Source organism: Pinus tabuliformis, chromosome 5_2 (genome assembly GCF_031772625.1).
Source record: "Pinus tabuliformis cultivar Carrire ecotype Pingquan chromosome 5_2, CPIR1, whole genome shotgun sequence".
Taxonomy (NCBI): domain Eukaryota; kingdom Viridiplantae; phylum Streptophyta; class Pinopsida; order Pinales; family Pinaceae; genus Pinus; species Pinus tabuliformis.
The window spans coordinates 1,057,719,631-1,057,743,931 of NC_142306.1; the positions used below are offsets into that span (position 1 = coordinate 1,057,719,631).

Sequence of the window (24,301 nt, forward strand, 5' to 3'; positions counted from 1 at the left end):
CTAACTATTTCCTTGAAAGATAGGTGAAAATCAAATCTACAATCTATGAGACTTTTGACAACATGTTCTGCCTTATTATGGCATGCAGCTGGGAGGTGTGAGAGAACATTGAGGCAGGATCAAGGTCGACTGGGGTAGGTGAGCGCCGGGAAAGGATGGTTCCCCAGAAATCTTTAGGGGAGCGAAGGAGGAGAGTAGAAAGAACCTGTCTCCTATGGGCAATGAAAAGGCGCTTCTTGCGATGAAGGAGGCGACAGTAGGCTAAACAGAGGTCTGGGTATGTTGGTAAGGAGTTCCTAAACGCGTGTCGGAGGTCCTAGTGCATAGACTTGCATTCCTGGTCATACCATTTATTCATAGGGAAATTTCTCGGTTTGCGGGAGGTAGTGGCGATACAAGTAGAATGGGGGAAGGATTGGAGCGAAGCTCCCCAGATTGCATATGAGAAGCACTGGTATTTGTCCTTGGCGGAGCTGAGAGAGGCGAACTAGGACTCCGATGGGAGTGTCTGTCTGAGGATAGAAGAGAAGAGATCAGGGTCACCCTCCTCAAATCGGAAGGTGGTCCTAAGAGGGTTGCGAGGAAGAGTAGGAGATGGATTCGGGAGGTCAAATTGCAAAGAGAGTGAGAGAAGTGCATGATTTGCGAAAGGGATGGGGGTGATCGAGAAATTTTTGATGTAAGGGAGGAGATCTAGGTTTGCAATAGGTTTGTAAAGAAAAATTTTGTAAAGTCAAAAGTGTCATAAAGACCCTCCAAGACCTTGTCAAACAAGTTGGCCTACAAGAAGGATCAATTCGGCCTCATGGAGAGCAATTCGACCTCCTAAGAAGCCTATATATAAGGGAACTTGGACTTCATTTGGAGAGACATTCGATCTAGCAAGAAAGAAGTTCAATCTCCAGAAGAAAGAAGCTGCAAGATAAAAGGAAGAGGACGAAAATTAAGGAGAAGAAGAAGAGAAGCAAGATCGAAGTTTTGGACCTCTCTTTCTCTCTCTCATGTTAGGGTTTCTAAAGTAGTTGCTAGACCAAAACTGCAAAAGTTGTTGGGGAAGTCAAAGCTGTAGAAGAAACAATTGGGGAAGTCAAAGTTGTAGAAGAAACTGTTGGGGAAGTCGAAGTTGCAGAAGAAATTGTTGGAAGTCGAATTTGCAGAAGAAGTTGTTGGGGAGGTCGAAGTTGCTGGAAGTTGCTAGGTCGAGGTTGTTGGAAGTTGCAAGGTTGAAGTTACTGGAAGTTGACTTTGAAAAGAAAATTTCATTAAGAAGGAACGTTGACTTGGTCTTTGAGGAGCCTTTGACAAGGGTCATAGGTCTTGGAATTTGTCATTTGAAGATTCTATAAGAAGAGAAAAATTCTCGTGGGTTTTCCTCTCAAGAGGAGAGGTTTTGGGCATGGCTTGTAGCCTACATTTTATGTCCTCTTGTCTCATAGTTCTTCATTGTTTGGTAGTTGTTTGATGATTAAAGAACACTATAATAATCAAGTAAGAAGAGTTAACTACAAGTTAAGTAAAAGAACATCACAAGCAATTATCAAAAGAAGAGAAATCATCTAAGCTAGCTGCCCCTAGATTTCTCAACATGGAATCAGAGCTAAGGTGACAACAACAAGGAAAGACAACTTGAAGAAGATCATCAAAAAGGGATAATCCACACATCATCTTGAAGGAAGGAACTAAGAGGACTACCCATCTCATCACAAGGATCATACCATCCAGAAGCAACAACACTTTGAAGAAAAGGAAGACCTCAAAGACCCCACTTCATTCAAAGAAGGACTATACACTTGAAGCATTCTTGGGAAGCTCACACATTCTACAAATCATCATCCAAGAGAGCACCTCATCATCAAAAGAATCAAGGCCATCTCCCTCACATTGAAGAAAACAATCATCATCAAGAACGCATCTTCAATAATCAACATTATCAAGAAGGCATCAAGTTGAAGATACCATCATCAAGGAGCATCTTCACTTGACAAGTAAGTATCTTTATATTTATGTCTGGATATACTATCAACATGACGTCATTCTGCAAGGAAAGCAACAACCTGGTTGGGTAATCAAATTTCCTTGCATGGAAGAAGTGGATAGAAGTGCTAAAGATAAGACGAGTGCCTCGAGAGTATGCTTCAGTTTGGGATCCGCTATGATATCATGGATAAGCAAGAAGCAAGGGTCAATTGCACTCAACACTGTTGAAGCAAAGTACATCGCAACCAATGAGGCTTGTACCAAAGTAGTATGGCTCTGGAACTTGTTTGAACGATTGTTCGGCCAAGAGTTGGAACCGATGGTGATACACTGCGATAATCAAAGTTGTGTGGAGCTTTCCGAGAATCTCGTGTTCCATGACAGGTCGAAGCATATTGAGATTAAGTACCACTAGATCTGTGACATGGTGCAGAGGAAAGCAATAAGGCTCGCGTATATCTCCACTGATGAGAAAATAATCGATGTTCTAACGAAGCCATTACTGAGAGACAAGTTCATGTACTTCAGAGACAAGATGGGGCTCATGGAGATTACCCCTCTCATTGAGAGGGAGTGTTGATATGTCTACAACACGGATGGACATTCTCCCAAAAGGGAGAATGGGTCCAAGAGACCCAGAGGGCTCAACATGCAGAGTTGAGTGAGCGCCTCTTGGAGGAGGACCCTGATTATACACCTGGAATGATAGGGTGAGGTCCTGGACCCTAATTACACACTAGGAAAGGAGTGAGGTCCCTCGGCATTTGGACTTTGATCACACACCAGAAGGGTGGACTGAGGTCCTGGACCCTGATAGATGATGATGTTGGTGATGATGGATAACCTCTTCCTTAGAGAAATTTGTTCAATTTGAGAACACCTATGATAGTGATTATGAATACCTCCCGAATTACGAGGGAGTGTTGAATTTGTAACTATGGTCAGTCTTCATAATGTGCATTTGGTCACTTGATGCAATTGTATTTATCATTGTAAAGCATATTTATAAATGCTTGATTTAAAGGAAACTTTATTTTGAGTCAAAGTCCCATTAAGAATTTTTAAAGATGAAAATTTGAAACCCTGGATCCAAAAGACACCCATTCAACCTAGATAGAACAGTATATAAAGGCAACACCTCCTCCTCCACTTGGGCATTCAATCTCTCACAAACAAGACAAGTTTTGGCAAGCAAGCGAAGGACAAGAAGGACAACGTAGGACGAAGGAGGCTGAAATCTCTCTTTTCTTTCTGTCTTGTAACTCGCACATGTGGATTGATCTCTCTCTCTCTCTTTACGATTTGCATTTTTCTGGGGCAATTGTTGCAAGGGGCTGAAAATTTTGAGTAACTGGGGCAACTATTGCAGGGCTGAAATTTCTGGGGAAACTGGTTATTGCAGGAGGGTTGAAATTTTGGGTCAGACAGGCAGAGCGAATTGCAAGATCAGATTGGGTGACTTGACTTGGAGGAGAAGACCAGGTTTGACCATAGGTCTAGGTGTGTCTCTCATTGAAAAAGAATTTCTCTATTGAAAAAGGTTGTTGGATTTTCCCTAGGTAAATCTTGTCCTTTTTTGTGTGTTGTGATCTTTATTGTTCTATTGTTATTTTGGTCGAACTTTTGAAGTATAGTTGTTGAGTGATATATTGGAATAAGTTAAAAGAAGATCTACATCAAAAGTAATTATCGGAATTTCAGAAATATTGTGCTAACCTTAATTGCACTAAGAAAATCAACATAGGGAGGTAATAGTGCCCATGAGATGTGGATAGCTCTGATGAACCTATATCAGAGTGACAATCAAAATCAGAAAATGGTGTTGAGGGAGAAGTTCAGGAACACCAAGATGCCTAAATCAAACACAGTGACATCATGCCTCACTAGGATTCAACAAGTTTGGGATGAACTTGGAGTTGTTGGGGTAGCCATGCTAGATAAGGAGCTTGTAAGGATAGCCCTGAGCAGGTTTTCAAAACCTTGGGCTACCTTCGTGACAAGTGTTCTAGCAAGATAAAAGCTTTCAGAATGGAATAGATTGTGGAATGACTTCACCCAAAAGTAAATCTGGGAGAAATCATTATCTAGAGGACAGCAAAAGAGTGGGGATGATGGGAGTCTAGCTCTTATTAGTTAGGCAACGCAAAGCAAAGGTTCAAGCAATAGGGGTGAGGGGTCAACCTCACAACCCAAGAAGAAGAAGGACATGTCCTAAGGTCAAGTGTTTTGCTTGTCATAAGATGGGACACTATGCTTCACAGTGTTTGAAGAGGAAGAAGGGTGGAAAGGGTACGCAGCCAGTTGTAGCTATGTCAACAATAGCTCAGGAGGAGTTTGCCAAGAAGTTTGAAACCAAGTTCACACTTATTTCTTACCTTACCCCATGCACATTACCAGTGGATCTATGGCTACTAGATAATGAAGCCACAAGATATATGATAGGGGCAAGTGAGCTATTTGATAACTTGACCGAGTGGGATTGAGAATTGCCTAAAGAGTTTGGAGTTGATTCCAGACATGCAATAAAGGGGCTTCAAACAATGGTACTCTAGCTTCAGCTAGGAGGAAGGTTAGAAGTCAAGGACATGTTATGGGTGCCAAAACTCAAGTGGAGTCTGCTCTCAGTTTCTATGATGGAGAAGAAGGGCTCTTGTATAGCATTTTAGGATGGGAAGGTACTAATCAGACCCAAGGGCTCTAGCTCTAATGAGGGACATGTCATTGGAGTTAGAGAACAACATCTATAGGCTAACGGGCTAGCCTATTCGAGCAATGGGAAAAACCAGAGTCGTTGCAAAGAACAAGGAGGGGGGAGCTCCGAAGGTTGAGTAGCTCAAAGGGAGTTCCCCTTCATGTTCCGAAGAGGAGCAATCGACAGATTCCTACCAATCTGTCAAGGTCTCTTGGTATAAAATGAACTTACAATATGTTCAGGAGCAAAAGGATTGAAGGAGCCAGGTCAATGGGGAGCAAGACCTCGAGAATGTTTCTAGACCAGGTGGTAGGGAAGGCTTCCAATTCAAAGGGAGCATTCATGGCAACAGATGCAATTCCAAGATCGAAGTCAGTTCCAACGAGCAAAAGTACCTCCCTCACTAAGCGAGAGTGTTGATGTTTGTAACTCAGGTAAGTACTTCTACACAAGCTTAAGTGTCTAGGTGTGCAATGTTGATTTTGGGTAGCATCAGATGTGCTCTAGAGTCTAGTCACAAAATTTGGTGGAGAGGTTGGGGCACATGAGATCTCCAATACCCACAATGGGTTTGGGCAAATACTAAACAGTTCAAGAGATATTAAAATAGTTAATATTTTTAATGGAGTCCCTAAGTCTAAACTTAGGGAAATTAAAATATTAATGTGGATTAATATGAAACTGTGTTAGAATGGTCCAAAAGACATGGATCAAGCCAGATCTAATCTTAGCTGTTGATTAGGGACTTAATCTCGACCATTGATATGTCAACGAGAAAAGTATAAGAGGAGGCTTGAGGATCATTTGGAGAGTACACCAGAGTGATCATTCATTCTATTCTCTAGAGCAAGGTTTGCTAAGAGAGATAGAATCAAGGTTGCACGAAACGGGGAAACGGGTACGAGTTTCCGAAACGGGAAGCGATACGAAACGCGACCTCCCCAAATTTTGGAAACGGGGAAACGCGAATATATATATATATATTAGGACATTTAAGAAATATATGCAATCATAAAGCATATATGATACATTCTAATTTATTACATTATGATAAAATTGTCAGTTGTCAATGCATAAACTATAAGTATCTAAATTTACATCACATTTACTCATGAATAATCACATAATGAAAATAGAAATATCCAAAATCAACCACGAGAAATTTCTAATTTTTTGTCTCGTGCTTGATTGGGAGTCTCCTCCTACATAGTCGAATGACCTTAGTGCTCTTGATTAAATACAAGTTTCATACCCTAGTACCCTACATTCTCTTGATTATTGGGAATCTCCCCTACATAGAGGGCTTTGTTCTCTCGATTAAATACAAGTTCCATACCCTAGTACATGATAAAATCCAATGGAAACATTGCAATCCCCCCAATCCTAAAATCCTGAAAAACAGATAAGTCTGCTGGATTTTGAGTGAGATCTAAAATTCTACTTTCTCCATATGAAATCCAATGAGGGCGAAACCACTCTCAAACATCCTGAGTCATTTCATGGTAATGTTAAAAATTTAAGTAAAAGGATGAAAATGAAAAATAAAGGAGAATATCACTTTTACTTTAAGAATTTAACATTACCATGAACTGCATATCAACACTCGGGCAAAATTTCACTTTTATAACTTTAGACAGGCATCTGGAAGCAACTAGAAGTCACTAGGTTAACGTGAGAATAGATTAGAAAACAAATAATAATAAAAAATTAAAAAAAAAAAAAAAAAAAAAAAAAAAAAAAAAAAGGCCGTACTGGCCACGTTTCAGTTTCGTGAAACGTGGCAGTACGGCCTGAAACGCGTTTCAGGGCCGTACCAAATGCGTTTCAGCGTTTCGTACTCGTTTCCGTACAGAAACGCCCTCCTACCCCACGTTTCCTGCAACATAGGATAGAATCAGTGATCGGAGTTGCAGCTGAGGGGCAGTGAGTACAGAGAGACAAAGAGGCAGAGATAGTGCTAGGAGATCAGCGCAGGAGCCAGAGAGAGTGACGCAGTAGCATCGAGGGCTCACGCAGAGGCAACCGGGAGCTACGCAAAGCCTCGGAGAGGCGACCGTTGCTAACACAGAGGGCCAGAAGGCTGACGCAAGGCCTCCTAAGGCTGACGCAGACCCATTCAAGGTGACGCAGGGCCAGCACTGGGCAGAGAGGGGCTGACACAGTCCAGAAAAAGCAGACGTTGGGGTTTCTGGGGCAAATTGGAGCTGACGAGCTACCGGAAGGATTATCCGGGGTTTCAACTGGGAAATTTGTCTCAAACTGAGAGGTATTACTGCCAAGGAAATTCTCTGTTGGGAAGGCTGGTTTTGGCACCCAGATTGTACTCTAATATTGCTTAACAAGAAAACCATCAGATAGCTACACCGGTTTTCCCACATTGGATTCTTCAGGGGACATTGGTCCAAAAATAACGGTGTCATTCGATGTGATTGTTTATGTTTCCTTCAGTTGTTGATCTATAATATGTTGAGCATGCACTAGTGTTTATTTTCAGTGTTTACATTGTAAATAACTTGTTAAGTAATGGAACAAGTAGGTAGGAATAAATCAGATAAAGTGCATGGAGGGTTTCTAACTGGTAGACTTAGAAACTCCAACATGCAAGAGTCGTCAAAGATTTCCTTAGAACACTTGCTCAAGTGTGAGCAAGTTGGTAATGTAACTTAACCTAAGCATAACTTAGAAAAGAAGATAATTATTAAGTTGGCTAATTAATTTAAAGTAAACTTAGGAACAATGAATAATTACTTTAGTGATTATGTTTTAATCTCAGCCCTTGATCTCAAGTGAGGCGAGATCTAATATTGGTTGTCAGTCACTTTGGAGATTAGGGTTAGGGATTTAGCTCAATGAAAAGTTATAAAAGCAAGGATAAGGAGAGGGAGAAGACACACCATACAGCAGCACAAGATTGAGAGAGGCATCTCAATGAGGAGTGTGATACTCTAGTGTGTTGGGTCTGAAGAAGTGCAGGAGAGCTTGGAGATCCAAATCAGCCAAGGGGATCAAGCATTGATCTAGGGCCTGATCTGTTTAATCATATCCAAGGCATTTTTTCTAATTTGTAATCTTTCTCAGTTGGGTCATTTTCCTAGGACGGGAGTCCAAGTAAGTTCTGAAAGTTAACGAAGAATTGTAATTGGGTAGGATTTGTTGTGTCATCATGATTGTGATTGGTATATTTTGCTTCCGTGAAATTTACTGTGTTAATGAACCAAGTTGTGCAATTAATCAATAGATCTGTAATCTGCTAGGAAGTAAGTTTCAGGTGCTAGGTTTGCAGGAAAACTAACAGAACATTGATGGTTGTGGGTCAATCTTAAATATCAAAAATTGCAATGTTTGATACTTGGCTATGCCCCCTCTTCGTATTTGATAATGACGCCACAAATCTTGGAATTTTAACCTCGAAATAGCCTGGAATGACAGCCAAGTATAGGTGGTTTTGTGTAATAAACCTCCTTAATAATTAACCTCTACAGGGCAATTTTTAGTCTCTACGATAGTAGATGGATCTTCAATACAAATGGAAGGTAGTTGTGGCAGAACCAAAGTCCACTATGGAGTCTGCAATTTTTAGGCAGAAGAGAAAGATTTTGTAGAGATATTCTTGTAACACATCGTCCACACCCCAGCCTCTTCAATACGCAAAACGAAGGTTCATCCCTCTCATACTCTGTTGTGATGCTAAATGAGGTCAAGAGCTTTAGGAAAGCCTTAATATTCACCTTACTGGCGCAACCCATATTCTTCTCAGTTTTCATTTCCTTTCTCCAAGCCTTAGCAATTTCTTAGGTTGAATCTTTGACATCTGAGGGGGCAATCCCACTATCACTATTACCAAAAATGGGGTAAAGGGTTCCAAGAAAACGATGCAGGCCTTTCTATTGGGAGAAAATGAGGGCTCTGAAGCATTCATCACCAACTTTGCCACAGTGGGGGCTTTACTAAGCACCATATGAAATTTGTTCCAAAGGGTTTTGACCTCCTTCATGTTGTTCATGATGTAATTGCTAAAGCCACGGCAATCAGCCTTATTCCAAATGGTTTTGATCTCAGAGCAAACGTCGACAGATGAAGAGATCTTTAAGGAATGAGGAAATGGAGGAGTTTGGACTGGTGACATTGACGTTTTGTTCTTTTTGTTTTGCCCATGGTTCCGGGTTCTTCTAATTTTTTCTCCATTATCTTTTAGGTTCCTTTCCTCGATTGCAAGGCTTCCTAGAAGTCATTATCTTCCTCTTCTTTCTTCAATTCTTCCCCTTTCTTCGATGGCAATTTTTGTTGCAGGTGGCATAGCATTTTAACATTCTCCTGCAATTTTTTAATTAATTCCTTTATTTCCCATAATCTATTGAAAAACATCTTGATTTCCATAATTTCATAATCTAAAAACATGTTGCTGCCCATGTTACCCATCAAAAGCGGGTAACCTATAGGAGAAAAAATTTCTCCTCATTTGTCAGCCAGTCAGCCAACAACCCTATGATGGCCCACAGATAGCTTTATATCAGAGCTCTCCACATATGATCCGGTCAGTGCTCTCTCTCATTTGACATGCTTCTTGAAGGAGGGTTATCTATCGATAAGTACATTAACCATTTCTGTAATCATGTGTTTTCATTTAATGTTTTGGGGCATACTAATATGGATCACAGGTCAAGCTAGATGACTGACCGTTCTTGACTGTACACTTTCTCCCATGCTTCACCTAGGAGGTTATCCTCTACCCCTAGTCCAGCTTGACCTCCCCTGAGGTTCTTCCTTCAGGAAGGGCACTAATAGGAGGCACTGATTTTAGTAGCATTTGATGTGAAAATTCTGAATTTGCATTGAGTGGCAATTCCCGAGAGATTTTAACACACATCCAGTTATCCTCTTCTATGCTTTCATACTTATCTCTTGTTTTTACATGTATGCGAGTATCTTTCCATTGCTATGACTGAAATCATATCAGTTACTCCACAACTTAAGTGGGTACCAAGTACAAATCTTGGAAATTAGACCTCTATAGCATCTTCAAATGATACCTTTACCAGTTATAGAAAATTGAGCTCTTCTTTGTTTTCTGTAATAAGAATCAGTATGAACTCCTGGCCCTTAAAGCTTTCTACATGCTCAAATTTCCTCCCAAGCAGTTTCAATTTCTTATAACTGCAATATTCTTTCAAGAATTCCAAATTGAACTTCCTCCATCGAAATCCCTTGCTTTCTCTCTTAGAAGCCCTCCTAACCTGACTTGTAACAATCATCATTATAAGTTCATTACTTCTAGAAGACCTATGAGTGAATCCAGTGGATAAGTTGTATGGTCTTTGGACCATGCTTAAATTTCGATCTTCAACAAGCCATTCTTAAAAGCTTCCATAAAGCAAATCACCTATGTGAAAAACTATAATCTGCATTAGTGTTGTCTTCGTCATGAATGTGTTCCTCGACATTGTTCCAAGTACTAACAGCAGAGACAATATAGTTCACTGGATGTTCATCTTCTGGTCACTATTAAACTGTTCCATCAACTCATATATCAATAGGCTGATCAGAACAATCCAACATAATCCTTTTCCTAGGCTGATTCCTTATGTTTTCTGTTTTAATGTTGATTTGTAATCACGTGCATAAGTATTTTACATAATTTGCAGCTGAAATTATGACTGACAATTGTTATAAATGCAATGCTATTATGTCCTTTTCTTGTAAGATGAGAATGAAGGGCAGTTTCTATATTAAAATTCAATCAACCATATTAACTACAAGAAGATTTAGAAAACCAATGCCTACCTTCGGTTAAATTGGTAAGGTGACAAAACACCTGATGGATCTCGAGCTGCCCATCCTGAACAGTTCTCCTTGCTGTCTTCTTTAGTATTCATGGTGTACCTATATTTCAACCAATGATTGAATCATGACATGAATATCTCGAGGAAATCTCACTTTTTACCTAATACATGATATAGAATTGAGAAGCTAACATTAGTTATAATAAATAGCTACTTCACATAATTAATAGTGTTCAATAAACAACGAATCCTCCAAACATTTACTCGAGGAAATAAAAATATGATGTTTTGTTAAAACTGAACAATAAGAATGGTATCGATGTTGTTCTGTAGATCCCGAGAGAGTGACATGTTGAATTTGTAACTATGGTCGGTCTTCATAATGTACATTTGGTCACTTGATGTAATTGTATTTATCATTGTAAAGCATATTTATAAATGTTTGAGTCAAAGAAAAAAATATTTTGAGTCAAAGTCCCATTGAGACTTTTTAAAGATAAAAATTTGAATTTTTGAAATGTAATTTTTGGCTCCAAAAATGTCAAGTCTGTTTCCCTCTAAGTCAAGTTGGCCCTGGCTCCAAAAGATACCCATTCAACCTAGACAAAACACTATATAAAGGCAGCACCCCCTCCTCCACTTGGGCATTCGATCTCTCACACACAAGACAAGTTTTGTCAAGCAAGCGAAGGGAAAGAAGGACGAAGTAGGACAAAGAAGACTGGAATATCTCTTTTCTCTCTCTCTAGCAACTCGCACGTGTGGACTAGTCTCTCACTCTCTGTGGTTCACATTTTTTGGGGGCAACTATTGCAGGGAGCCAAAATTTAATGGTAACTGGGGCAACTATTGCAAGGCTGAAATTCTAGGGCAACTGGTAATTGCAGGAGAGCTGAAATTTTGGGTCAAGCAAGGAGAGTGAATTGTTGCATCTGATTGGGTAACTTGACTTGGAGGAGAAGACCAGGTTTGACCATAGGTCTACGTGTGTCTCTTATTGAACAAGAAGAATTTCTCTATTGAAAAAGGTTGTTGGGTTTTTCCCCTTGGTGGGTTTTCCCACTACGTCAGCTTTCCCGGCTATTCCGGCAGCTCCCCAGTTTTCTGCGTGGAAGGCAGCTCTTCCTCTACGTTGGCCCTCTTGGCTCTACGTCAAGGCTATGTGGGCCTAGACTGGCCCAGCATCAGCTCTCCTGGCTACTGAGTTGCCTCCACAAACTTCTCTCTGCCTCTTTGTCTATATTCCCGAACTATCATTGCCCCTCAGCTGAAAGATCTCCCCAACCGATTTTCTTTCTGAGAACTTCTCACCTCAGAAAATCGATTTCTTCAATCTCTCTGTGTGTCTTCTCCAATTGACCCCAAGCCTCCATTTATACTTTTCCTGTTGAGAATTCAACGGCCAAGATTAAGTCTCTAATCAACGGCTAAGATTAAATTAGACTTGATCCTCATCTCTTAGAAGCTTCTCACCCATATTTTCATTAATACCCATTAATATTTTAATTTTCCTAAGTTTAGACTTAGGAACCCCATTAAAAATATTAATTATTTTAACAAAATAAAATCCGGGTGGAATTTCACCAAACGATTTCTGGGTCTTGGAGATCGTATGTGTTCTAGCCCCTCCACAAAATTTCGAAGCTAGAGCGCATCCGATGCTACCCAAAAAATCAACACTTTCTTCTAGTAAAGTGTTGTACATTGTTTTCCAACGACTCATTGTCCTTCATAAGCTTCTTAATTTGCATTAGTAGTTTTTCACTATGGTCTTTAAGCTGAGAGACTTCTTCATTCTTGTCAGAGGTTATTTTGTCAACTTCTCTTTGCATGTTTTGTATTGTTCATTTACTTTCTTGAAAAAATACTTTTGAGATATCTTGTATGTCTTCTAGTGTTACTGAATTTATATTCAATGTAATGTCTTGCAGTGTTATTTTTTTCTTCCTGTAGGAATATGTCAAAAAATTCTTTTTCGTATTTAAGATAAAAGACCCTCGTGATTCCATCTAGGGTGAACCTTGAATAATGTCACCTTGATGGCTCCATAGGGATCGAACTGAGTATTGTGATATAAAAGTATATTCCCCAATGTTTAGTTGTAAATCGGTTATGGCATATTATCTTTTATTCCAGCAGTCTAATTTTTAGATAACATTTGACTCGAGAATCACCAATTGGTTAGCAAGGTTAGGGTTTATAAAATTTTCTTCTTCGGTGGGAGAGATAGAAATAGTAATATCTTTTCCTGCAAGAGTCCCCTTAATTCTAAATAGCATGGGAACATAAGTTAATGAAGTTTCTGGAAATCTTCTTTCCTTTATTTCCTGAATCGAATATAATTGAAACGAATTTTGTTGAAACAAGAGGATACGCCTTGTCAGCAAGAAGCTTTGAGGACAAAGCTTTTTGAAGAGGAAGACGATATTATATATATATATATATATATATATAAAATACAAATGATATAAATAATAATAATAATGATTAATGATTAATTAACTAATAATTAATAGTGAAGAGGCATGTCTCTAAGGAGATGACCGTTCGTGAAAGGGTATCTGCCTAGGTATAGAAGCAGGCCCTCACCCTCATTTGTAAACATCTCATATATTTTATACATCTCTTACATAAATATATTATTGTCCTATTATGGATATTTACATATACCAAATCTTCTAAGTATTTTACTGCGTATACAAACTTTGTTCGTTACATCAACATAATCTTAGCTCCTTCACCCTTACAAAATGGTTAGGCTTAAGTTGACATAAGGATTCCCCTCAAGCTACGGTAGCTTACATTTTCATTGGTCTGAAGCTATGTCACAGTGTTTGTCGAACTTGAACCTTGAGGTCGAAAAATCGATGAACCTCAAAAAGAATTTAAAATTCATTCAAGTTTGTGAACGCCAAAGCCAAACCTCAAGACTGAACTTGAATGAATTTGAATATATTCAAATTTGAACCTCATAATGAATTTTAAGGCAAATTTAAAACATTTTTTAAAGGTTCGATGTAAATGTTTAAGGTTTAATTATTTTGAGGTAAAAATCAAGCTGCGATATTCCCACCGCACCACACACGTCTTAGATTCTTACCGTGCTACACCTCAAACCCAACTCTACTGGTTTTCAACTTTTCACATTACATGCACTCAAACCCTCTTGATTATTTCTTACCATCAGTAATCATCAAGCCGCATCCCCTCTCCAACTTGAAACCTCGAAGCCTTGTATCACTGTGTGGTTGTGCCATCTTTAGCTCGAGCTTGGAACTTTGCTCGTGTTACTCCTCACAAGTCAACTAATTTCTTATTATTCCACACTTTTTTCCCCTAAAAAAAATTCATACTTTCTCAATTGAAAGTGCATATCAAAGGCAGATTGACCACATCATTTTTTTAAAAGGAGGACATGGGGTGGGCTTTGATCCACTTATCTATGCCCCAATTACAAGAACATTTTCAGTAAAGTCCCTTTGGGTGCAACCATATATATATATATATATATATATATATATATATATAAAGTGAGAGAGAGAGCACGTGCGCCAAACCTAATAGCACACTGTTAAAATTGGCAACTAGGGCCAAATTCCACTTTGGGCAGCTCCTTTGAAGAAGATAATTATGGCATTAGATTCCTCTCTTTGAGAGGACCAAAATCAATCTAAAGATCATCAAATTTGGATAAGTAGAAGTGGGTTTTTGAATTTATTCTCTCACATGAAAATTACCAAGGTCGGCCTTATCTCTATGTCAGCTCAACATGTCCAATAGACACGTCTCTTGACCCCTACCGAATTGTATAAATAAGGGTGCCTCCACCCTCATTTTGGCACATCCATTCTCTCTCTATTTTCTTTGAATTGGCCGCAGCAGAGGAAGTTCTCCAGCGTGGATATCAAGGGCAAATCTAGGGCTGTTTGGGTTAGTTTGAAGACTGCTCAGCTACAAGACGACAACCCAATTTATATAGTCTGAGCTTATTTTTGGGCAGATTAGTATGGGTTTAGTATCTCTCGAAGGTCCTGAAGGGCAGCAGAAGGAAGCCGCTTTCTCTGAGCAGACTTGGGCACATTTTCAACTTGGTTTGAAGCAGTTCAGCCCTGTTTCATGAAGCCGCAACCCTAGAAGAAACTACAAGTAAGTTGCAGACCTTATCTGGCACAGATCAGGGTGTTGTGAGGTGATTTCGAGGCTCGAAATTAGCCCTAGAAAACAACGAGTTGGCTCTGAGGCAGAGGTAGCCTAACCGCAATTGTTAGGAGACCGTTTGGAGAAGTTTAAGCAAGATAATGTGGAATACTAGCAACCCTAATCAGATCATACTTCTACAGCAGTTTAATACCTGGGAAAAATTGTCTCCTTCAGGACTACATTTTGGGCTATCTATTTATCTGCTATTTGGCAAGTCTACGTTGACTTATTGTACTCTCTCTCTACTGAGCACTTGATATTTATAATAAGAAGATTGATCAAGGGTTTCCCCATATTGGGGTTTTTCCCTAGATTGAGCCAATTTTGTGTTCTCTTGTCTTGGCTTGCTCTCTGCATTTGTAGTTTACGTTATTTCTTCAGTTAGTATGATGATCTATGTGATTGTAAAAGAAAGAATTATAAATATAAATTGGGCTATCATGGTAACTGATCTAAGCAAAGAACGTGTTAACTCGAAATTAACACAAACATTATAGAAACTCAAATTGAACCTAATTGTTACTGAACCTAAACTCAAACCCAAACCATCTGACATAGGTCTGAAGTGTGTGGCAAGGCTACTAAGGTGACAATCGGTAGCTTGCATGTTGTTCCTCTAGGCTCTACAGTAGAGGTTGGTACCTTTCCTCATAGGGTAAAGGTAGCTTGCATGTTTGTGATGTTCCTTTTTCTGGCATTCCTTATAGCATGGTTAGCATGGACTTTCAGAGTTGGGTGCAAACAGGTCACAGGTGCAGGATGGCGTCATCGGCAGGCCCAGGGGCTTTTGGAACGGTGTTGAGGAGTTTTTTGAGGTCCGATGGCATTCACTTGGTATATTCCATCATCCGCACAGTTTACCTTTTGTTCCGTTTCATTCTGACAACTTTCAAAAAACAGAGTTATTAGTGGGCATAACTCAATTAATTACGCTTAAGGTGGCATTTTGGGAGGAATACTTGGCAGAACACCTTAGTGTAATAGCTCATTGGAACCAGAACGAGGAAATCTACAAAATGGGATAATTAGAAGTGATTTTCAGCAGCCTAAGGAGGCATGGTGGCCAATTTACCATTTTCCCACATTAAAAAGAATATTTTAATTAAGGAAAATGTGCTCAATGATTAAAATAATAATAAAATAGGAGCTTCTAGAGGGCTCCATCAGAACTATAAAAAGAGGAGGAGGAGGCCATTAGAGGACATCTTGGATTTGATATTTCTTCTTGTATGAGAGGTTCGGAACTCGGTTCTCTACTTCCTTGGTAGCCCCAGGACGGAAACCCTTGGGTGATTTAGTGAGATTGGGCGAACAGCCATCTCCCCTTGGTGAATTCATCCAGAATTCACAGGAGAGATTAGCAGTGGCAATTTATTTCAGTTTTGGAGGTCGGTTCAGTGCAGCAGATTATCTTGGAGGCCAGCATTCATCTCAACTATTTTGGTTGTATATGCATGTAACGCCAGTTTATCCATTATAATAAAAGTTGAGAATTTTCCCTGTTCATTGTGTCATTGGATTCTAGTACTTTGTTTGTTTTATTTTACATGGCAATCTTCTGTTAAATGAATGATAATTTAATGATGAAATTTGGGTTGAGTTCAATTTTTGCAAATTTAGCAAAATATCTGGTTTGGGACATTACAGTGTTATTAGAGTTGGTTCTCCTACCAGCCTGAGGGTTTGGGGACATTAATTTCATTTAGTCGAAATTTTGAAAAGGACACTCGAGGTTTTCCCTTACAATTATTGGAGGTGTTGTGGCACTAAATTTTCCATGGAACAGAACCCTTACCTCAAGGGTTAATATTCTGAGTATAATTCATTGTTGAGATAAATTGGTTATTGCAGGCTACAAGATTGTCAGGTCAAAGATTGATTCAGGGAGTCAATTCTTCATGATTGACCGGATTCGTGACAAATTTATCGTCCTTTTATTGAAGTTTATCAATTCTACGGGCAAATTTCTCGTGTGCAACAGGTTCTCTTGAAATTAGGCAGTACAATCGGGGATTGTCGTGATGCGTTCTTATTGAGTGTGGGAGTCCTTGTGCGTGAATGCATGCTATTGCAGTTGTGACCAATCAACGAAGCATTGAACCAGCTCAATTGGTGGGCAGTTTCCGTGCATGGAGACCAACATGTAACGTAGGAGCTAGCCACATTATCGTTGTTACTCACGAGCGGCCAATTGCATTTCCCACTGGACAAATTGAAGAGTGTGTAGCAATAGCAGATCAATGTAGAGTGCGGTCAGATACCTGTACACATTATTTTAGTCAGAATGCATGAATGCTCGTGCATCGTACTAACTGTGGAAGGAATCCAAATTATATCGTAGCACACAGTGATCCGATATTCTGAAGATCGTGCGAGTAAACAATATTTTGATTCAGGAGTGACTGTAGCAGCAACAGGTGATTCCCCTTTGTGTAGCAGTTAAGGAGTCATGAGGTCGAGCCTGCAACATTCCCCCTTGATGGTTGAACCGAGCCAGTCGAAGCAACACTGTTCTTAAGCTGAAAGGATTTCCATTTGCGAATTACGTGGGCATATTACAGAGTATACGCAAGGCTTTTTTTTAGCAAAGAGCGTGGAAGCCAAATCCAATTGTAGTGGTAGCGGCGAAGTATGGGTTAGAACATTGAGTGGTCGCCTTTTGCGTTGACTAAAAGATGCTATCGTCGACACTATGTAAATGATCAAGTGTGAATGTGCTCTAGACTAGCAGATTTGACGTAGCCAAGTCGTAACTCGGATCGGTCGAGTCTGTGGGGAATTTTCACTAACCCAGAAAATTCGCAGAGAGCAAGACCAATCCAACGTGAAGAAATATGTCGTGACTGTAACTAGAGCCCACAGTATTAGATTGTGTCGCCATTCTAGCAGCAGATCGAAGGATTAAGGACAATGGTTCCTTAGGTGGAGGTTCACTATTCGGGGTAGGTCGATTTTGAAGGGGCCGCAAAACTAATTGCTAGGAGCAATTATGAAATTGTCATTGTAGTCAGGTTATTGCGTGGAGGCAGACATCCCTGATGTCAAGAGTCAAATTGACCAATCCTATTGAGATTGCACCCGGAATAATTAAGAAGATCGTATAGCATTGTAACTGGAGCGAGGGACAAGGTCGCTGCATGCTACATGCGAAGAGGATATATTTGGTGAACTAAAATTCTAGGAGCTCACTAACAGCAAGGAAGCAAGGAGGCCCAGATCCAAAATTCATCGGAATCAAAGCATTGAGTATTTGGAGCGATCGTTGTCCTTGAAGTTTGAGGGCCAAATATCCTATGGGTCCCAACAGAACTTTTTTGTATCCATCCCAATTTTGTGACTGCTAATGAAGGGATTAGAGTTGACCCATATTGATTGCTCGATTATATGTTGCCTAGTCACCTGAAGAACAAATTCTTTGTTGTATAGAGGGCGAACTGATCACTTGCAGGAGGTCCAGGTTCATGATATGTTGCTTGTACTTTCTCCGAAATTATTTTTGTTGTTTGTTAATCTACTCTCAAGGTGTCCAACGAGTTCTTTGCTTACTTAGACATTAGTGAATGAGTGTATTAGGGGTGTTTCTTAGGGTTGTCATTGCATTTAGGAGTCTTGTTGTTGTTAACATGTTAAGATTTGTATGCTAAGCCAGGGAGTGAGTTGTTGGTAGCTAAGGGTTTATTTTGCTTAGACCATATCTTGTTGACATATTGGACTAAGTTATTTTGATAGTCATGTTGTTGATGAACAATTACTATTTGTCTGGTTGTATGCCCTTGAGGTAATGTTGCTATGTGTTGTTGATATATTGCGTTGAGGTATATGTGGGAGGTTTGGTCATTATTTCTATTGTCAAGTCTTGTCAGCTTGATGTACTTGACTTCATTGGACTAAATCATGGATGAAATCTTCAAAAAAGCCCTTAATAAGATAATAGCAACAATCAACAGATCCCTTTCCAAGGGGATACTTTCTATGCTACAACAAAAGCAACCACAAGAAGAACATGAATTGGGACCCAAAATTTATGCACTTGGAACAGATTTGAGATGCATGGGGGTTACAACAAAAGCCCTTCTCAAACTAGAAGAACTTGCTTCACTCCTCTCCAAGGTGCATCAGTTAGATGGGAAGAGCTTGATTTGGGCTCTAAAACCAGCCATGCTTGCTCTCATACAACACATATTTTTGGAGCATCCTTGTGTAGGGGTCAAACTTCCAATTGTCTCTTGTCTTAGTAGTATCATGATGCTGACCGCACTCATACCTCCTTACAGTGATGTCATTATGAGCAGAATCTTTAGACTGATAGTGGAGACATTTCAAGATCTGCATAACAGTGAGGGTCCTACCTTTGGATAGAGGTTGGAGATTCTAGAAGTCATGGCCTTGGTTAGATCTTATGACCTCATGTTTGAGCTGGAGTGTGATGATTTGATCTTGCAGATGTTCCAATGCTTCTTCAGCATTAGGAAACATCATCCTAATATAGTCATAACACACATGCAGTCCATTTTGTCCTCATGTATGGTAGGCCATGATGCCATTTGCAGGAAGTTGCAGTCTAAGTTGTTGCCCATTTGGAGGGAGGAACAGTTGGTTTCACCTATTTCTTATGAACTAGCTGAAAGGTTAGTTGAGCAGAACATTGGATTGTTCAGGAGATGGTTGACCCAAGAGGAGTTGCAGTGGATTTATGGTGACCAACCATGTAGTAGGAATGAGTTGAGGAGGAAGGGTCTTTGCTTCATCTGCAAGGAACCTTGGGGACCTGACCACTCATGCTTGAGTGATGCGGAGGAGATGACAGGGGTAGATCAGGAGGATATTTCTTCTGACCTTCAGAATGAGGATTCTTCTTCTATGGTTGAGTCCATGGGTTCTTATGAGGGTACCTCTGAGGAGCATGAGCAGTCATGGGAAGTTGATGATAGTAGCTCGGATATGCATCCATGTGTGATGGAGGAGTATGATGAGCAGCAGATTGTCCTGAGGACAGACTTTCCAAATGAGGCACTGACCAATCAACATGGAGAGCACATAGAGGAGCATGGGTCAGTTGAGGAGGTTGATGTGCACAATGTGCATGATGAGCCGTTTGTAGAGAGCCAGTTGGGGGTTCATGTTGAGCCCATGATGAAGGAGGATGAACAACCAATCATTGATGAGGAGCGGACGAATGTACAAACAGCCAGTAGGGTGGCAGTCTTTACGAACACTTGTCATCAGAAGGTGCTGGAACTTGAGAGGATAGATTTGCAGGAGGTTTGTAGACTGGAGGAGCGTGGAGTTTTCAGTCAGATGAGGGAGAATCCTTTTGAGATGATGGTGCATTCATCTTTGGGCCTACCCACTGATGAGGTGAGGTAGATGCACTGGCAGATGGCCGAGTTATAGTACTTTCAGGGAACACCCCTCTCCAGGAGTACATAAACAGGGCTTGCAGCATAACTTGCCCACTTTTGCCCATCATAGAGAGAGGGGCAAGATTTCTTGGACAGATTTTGTTTGGCCGAGCAGAGCATCAGGAGTTTGTTGATTTCTGGTAGCATCGGATGTGCTCCAAGTCTCAAATTTTGCAGAGAGGCTTAGGCACATGTTTTCCAAAGAACCCAAAAACAGTTGTATTAAAATAATTAATTATTTTTAAAGGGACCCTAAGTTTAAACTTAGGAAAATAAAATAATTAAAGGGTATTAATATAAACTGTGGTTGTAACTTTTAGAAGAAGACGAGGATCAAGCATAAATGATCTTAGCCATTGATTAGCTTCTAATCTGGGCCGTTGAATGTCAACAAGGAGATTATTTAAGGAGGCTTGAGGGTCACTTGGAAAGACACACAGAGAGTTCAGAAGTTCGATTTTCTGAAGTAGAGCAGAGGAGCTGTCGGGAGAATTTCGATAGTGAGTTGTTGCAGTGAGGGGCAGGGATAGTTGGGTTGGAGTATCTTCTCCAAAGCCCAAGATACGTAGCAGAGAGGCAGAGAGACACCAAGAGGAGGCAGCGCAGACCCAGGAGGGGTTGACGCTAGGCTAGAAGGGCCCACGTAAAGCTTGACGTTGAGCCAGGAGGGCTCACGCAGAAATTGTGCAGTCTTCAGCGCAGAAGTCCAAGTTTGCTGGGGGAGCTGACATTTTTGAGCCGAGAGGGTTGGAAACTGCTTTTGAGGCTGACGCAGGGCCAGCGCAGAGATAGTCGGGGACAGTTGGTTCAGCTGCCAGAACAACCGGGAAATGTCGGGTAGAGTGAAGTAATCTCACTAAGTTTTTTCAACCAGTTTATTTCTCTATAACTGGATTACCAGAAGGGCATCCAGAGTTGTATTCAGAAACTACTGCATAATAATATAAAACCCTCAGAGTTGTTGCACCGGTTTTCCCACATTGGGTTTTTCCAGGGACATTTGTCCAAAAACACTGTATCACTTGTGTGGACTTTTCTCTATTGTTTTGTTCTTGTTTTGGGCAAATTAATTAATTAAGTGAAGACTGCAGTTGTATTAGCTTCGATATTTGTTGTAGGAAGTAGTGAATAATTTGTTTCAGTAATTAACAAATAGGAGAAGTTTAATCAGTTGTTGTAATAGTAGATTCGAGTGCGATTCTAGAATTTTCACAGAGTTGAGCAAGGACCAGTATCAACCTAGTAGACTTATTCCTTGCACAGGTGTCCATACATTAATTTGGCGGGAGATCATGCGTTGGTATCCTTTTGATGGAGTATCATCCTGAGTCTGGGGCACAGTACAGCAGAAGCCCTTAAATGAGAGGGTTATTACATGTTTCAGTGGGCAGTGGGATGTGGACCGACAGCTCATCAACATTTCAGTAGCACTACCCTAGCATCAGCAAAGAGGGGTTGACCTCGACCTGTGCCAGAGGTTGGATTGGAGAGAGGTGATGAGTTGGTATTCAGTTGAGGGAGCAACAGTGATAGCTGGAGACAGAGCACAACTAGAGCCATGGGATAGGGGTGTTGATGAGTGGCCATGGTGGCACTGGGATCCGGGAGGATCTGTTGATGGTAGGTCGAGTCAGAGTTTAGTTTGGGATCCAGGCATTGAGGGATCCGTTCTTGGTTGGGTGGCACGGAGGTATGGTATCACCCAGTGGTTTGTATGGGATCCAGGTATTGATTCTCAGCTACACGAGACTGCCAGATTTGTTGACAGATATGGATTGCTTGAGGGAAAGCAATCTTGGGGCGAAGGATTTGTGATGTTCCTTTTTCCGGTGTTCATTGTGGCATGGTTAGGATGGACATTTAGAGTTGGGGCAGACAGGTCACAGGTGCAGGTTGGCGTCATCGGTGGGCCCAGGGGCTTTTGGAGGGGTTTTGAAGAGTTTTTTTGAGGTCTGATGACATTCGCTTGGTATATTCCATCATCTGCATAGTTTGCCTTTTGTTCCGTTGCATTCTGACAACTTTCAAAAAACAAAGTTATTAATGGGGATGACTCAATTAATTACACTTAAGGTGGCATTTTGGGAGGAAGACTTGGTAGAACACCTTAGTATAATAGCTCGTTGGAACCGGAACGAGGAGATCTATAGGATGGGATAATTAGAAGTGATTTTCAACAACCTGAGGAGACATGGTGGCCAATTTACCATTTTCCCACATTAAAAAGAATATTTTAATTAAGGGAAATGTGCTCAATGATTAAAATAATAATAAAATAGGAGCTTCTAGAGGGGTCCATCACATCTATAAAAAAGGAGGAGGCCATTAGAGGACATCTTGGATTTGATATTTCTTCTTGTATGAGAGGTTGGGAACTCGGTTCTCTACTTCCTTGTAGCCTCAGGACGGAAACCCTCGGGTGATTTAGTGAGATTGGCGAACACCCATCTCCCCTTGGTGAATTCATCCAGAATTCACAGGAGAGCTTAGCAATGGCAGTTCAGTTCAGTTTTGGAGGTCGATGCAGTGCAGCGGATTATCTTCGAGGCTAGCATTTATCTCATCTATTTTGATTGTATATGCATGTAACCCCAGTTTATCCATTATAATAAAAGCTGAGAATTTTCCTATTCATTGTGTCATTGGATTGTAGTGCTTTGTTTGTTTTATTTTAAATGGCAATCTTTTGTTAAATGAATGATAATTTAATGATAAAATTTATGTTGAGTTCGATTTCTGCAAATTTAGCAAAATATCCCGTTTGGGACATTACAATGTTGTTCCTCTAGGCTCTACTATAGAGGTTGGTACTTTTCCTACTAGGATAAAGTTTGAGAGATAAGAGAGCCTACAATAAAACTAGATAATGAATATCCAAACATTTAATTGACTCTTCTTGTCCTCAGACTTGGAGGAAACTGAACGCATTATATCTTTCTCATTTTGGCATTCAAAGGTTCCTTCACTTTTCAACTCGATTAAATTCTTTGAACAATATAAATTATTTGTGTAAGAGCATCCCTGCCGAGTTTGAGCTAGAGAACCTCAAAGCTCACAATGTAAATCCATGCTTATTTGGCAACCATAGTTGCATCATAGCTTGGAAAATCCACACTGCTTTCTTGAGAATTTTCTATCATCACAGTACGTCCGCTTACAATTTCACTCATAATCACGGCTAAACTTGTTTTAATAATACAATGAAAGAAAAAACATCAAACAAGGATTCTGGACATGGGTTAGGCAACGGTTTATGCATTATTGGCCCTATTCCCATTCTGCTCCACACATTCCCAACAATGTATAAATGCAGGGGTATCAAGATGCCTTATACTGACCTTATCATTATGTCTTTGTACTGGCATAAACAGAATACAGAATATGTCATAACAGCTTGTAATCTCAGTAAGACGCCCTAAACTGATCAAAAACCTTACATCTTTGACCGTAGCTTGTAGACAACATCAAAACCTCACAATAAAACACTTGATGCTGAAATTGCAAGATGCCACTGCAACTTCCAATACATCTGAAAGTAATCCTCGCTTAACAAAACAAAACAAAACAAAATATTGCATTCACTGTTTTTTAATTTATGGTATATATTCCACAAAGCCTGAGATACGGTCTGTTCTAACTCATACAACACCCAGAAAACCATGTCACTTTTCAAATATTAAAGCATCCTGGCATGCGTGTTATCATTATTTCTTCCTTAACTGATACTTCATTACAACGCCTAAATGCAGGTCACAAAGCATATGTGCAATATATGCGTGAGAGAAAATGTACTCTGTACGGGGTGGAATGGCAGGAAGGCTCACCTACTCTCGGAGTTTGCAGATCCCTGTTGCACCTTTCACTTTATGGACTATCCGAAAAGCTCCTCTCAGCTCGATGTTTGCAGATCTAACAGGTCGATCCAATACCCTGTTAAAGTTATAAATTAAATTTTAACGTCCACCAGACTTGGACGGATGTTTGACTTGTTTTTCCTGTGGTTTTTTTTTAATTATATTGAAAGAGTGAAGTCATTGGTGACGATTTCATAGGAGGAAGTCATTGCTGACGGTTTGATAGGCGATGAGTTTATATACTTTTAAGGAAGAATGGTAGGAATTGTTTATATACTTTTAAGGAATGGTAGGAATTGTTTGGATGGTCAAAAATGTCAGAATTCAGGCAAAAAATGTTAAAAAAATTTGCAGCAGTAGGGTTTAAATCTTGTTTTTGATGGTGGAAATGGATTC

The 24,301-nt window shown here is 40.2% G+C and overlaps 1 protein-coding gene across 2 annotated transcripts in view; it reads right to left on the reverse strand.

The window, feature by feature from the left end:
• The window catches only part of LOC149162868 (putative cinnamyl alcohol dehydrogenase 1), a 234,381-nt gene extending 210,333 nt beyond the window's left edge, over nucleotides 1–24,048 (reverse strand). The window contains exons 1-2 of one of the 2 annotated variants that reach the window (XM_089437423.1): nucleotides 23,876–24,040; nucleotides 10,451–10,549 (exon numbers count right to left, since the gene is read on the reverse strand). In XM_089437423.1, coding sequence (XP_089293549.1) covers nucleotides 10,451–10,542 — 92 coding nt within the window. In that variant the 5' untranslated portion in view covers nucleotides 10,543–10,549; nucleotides 23,876–24,040. Of the gene's footprint in view, nucleotides 1–10,450; nucleotides 10,550–23,875 lie in introns of both variants that reach the window. The other variant, XM_089437424.1, reaches the window with a different exon arrangement.
• Between the last annotated feature and the right edge of the window lie 253 nt (nucleotides 24,049–24,301).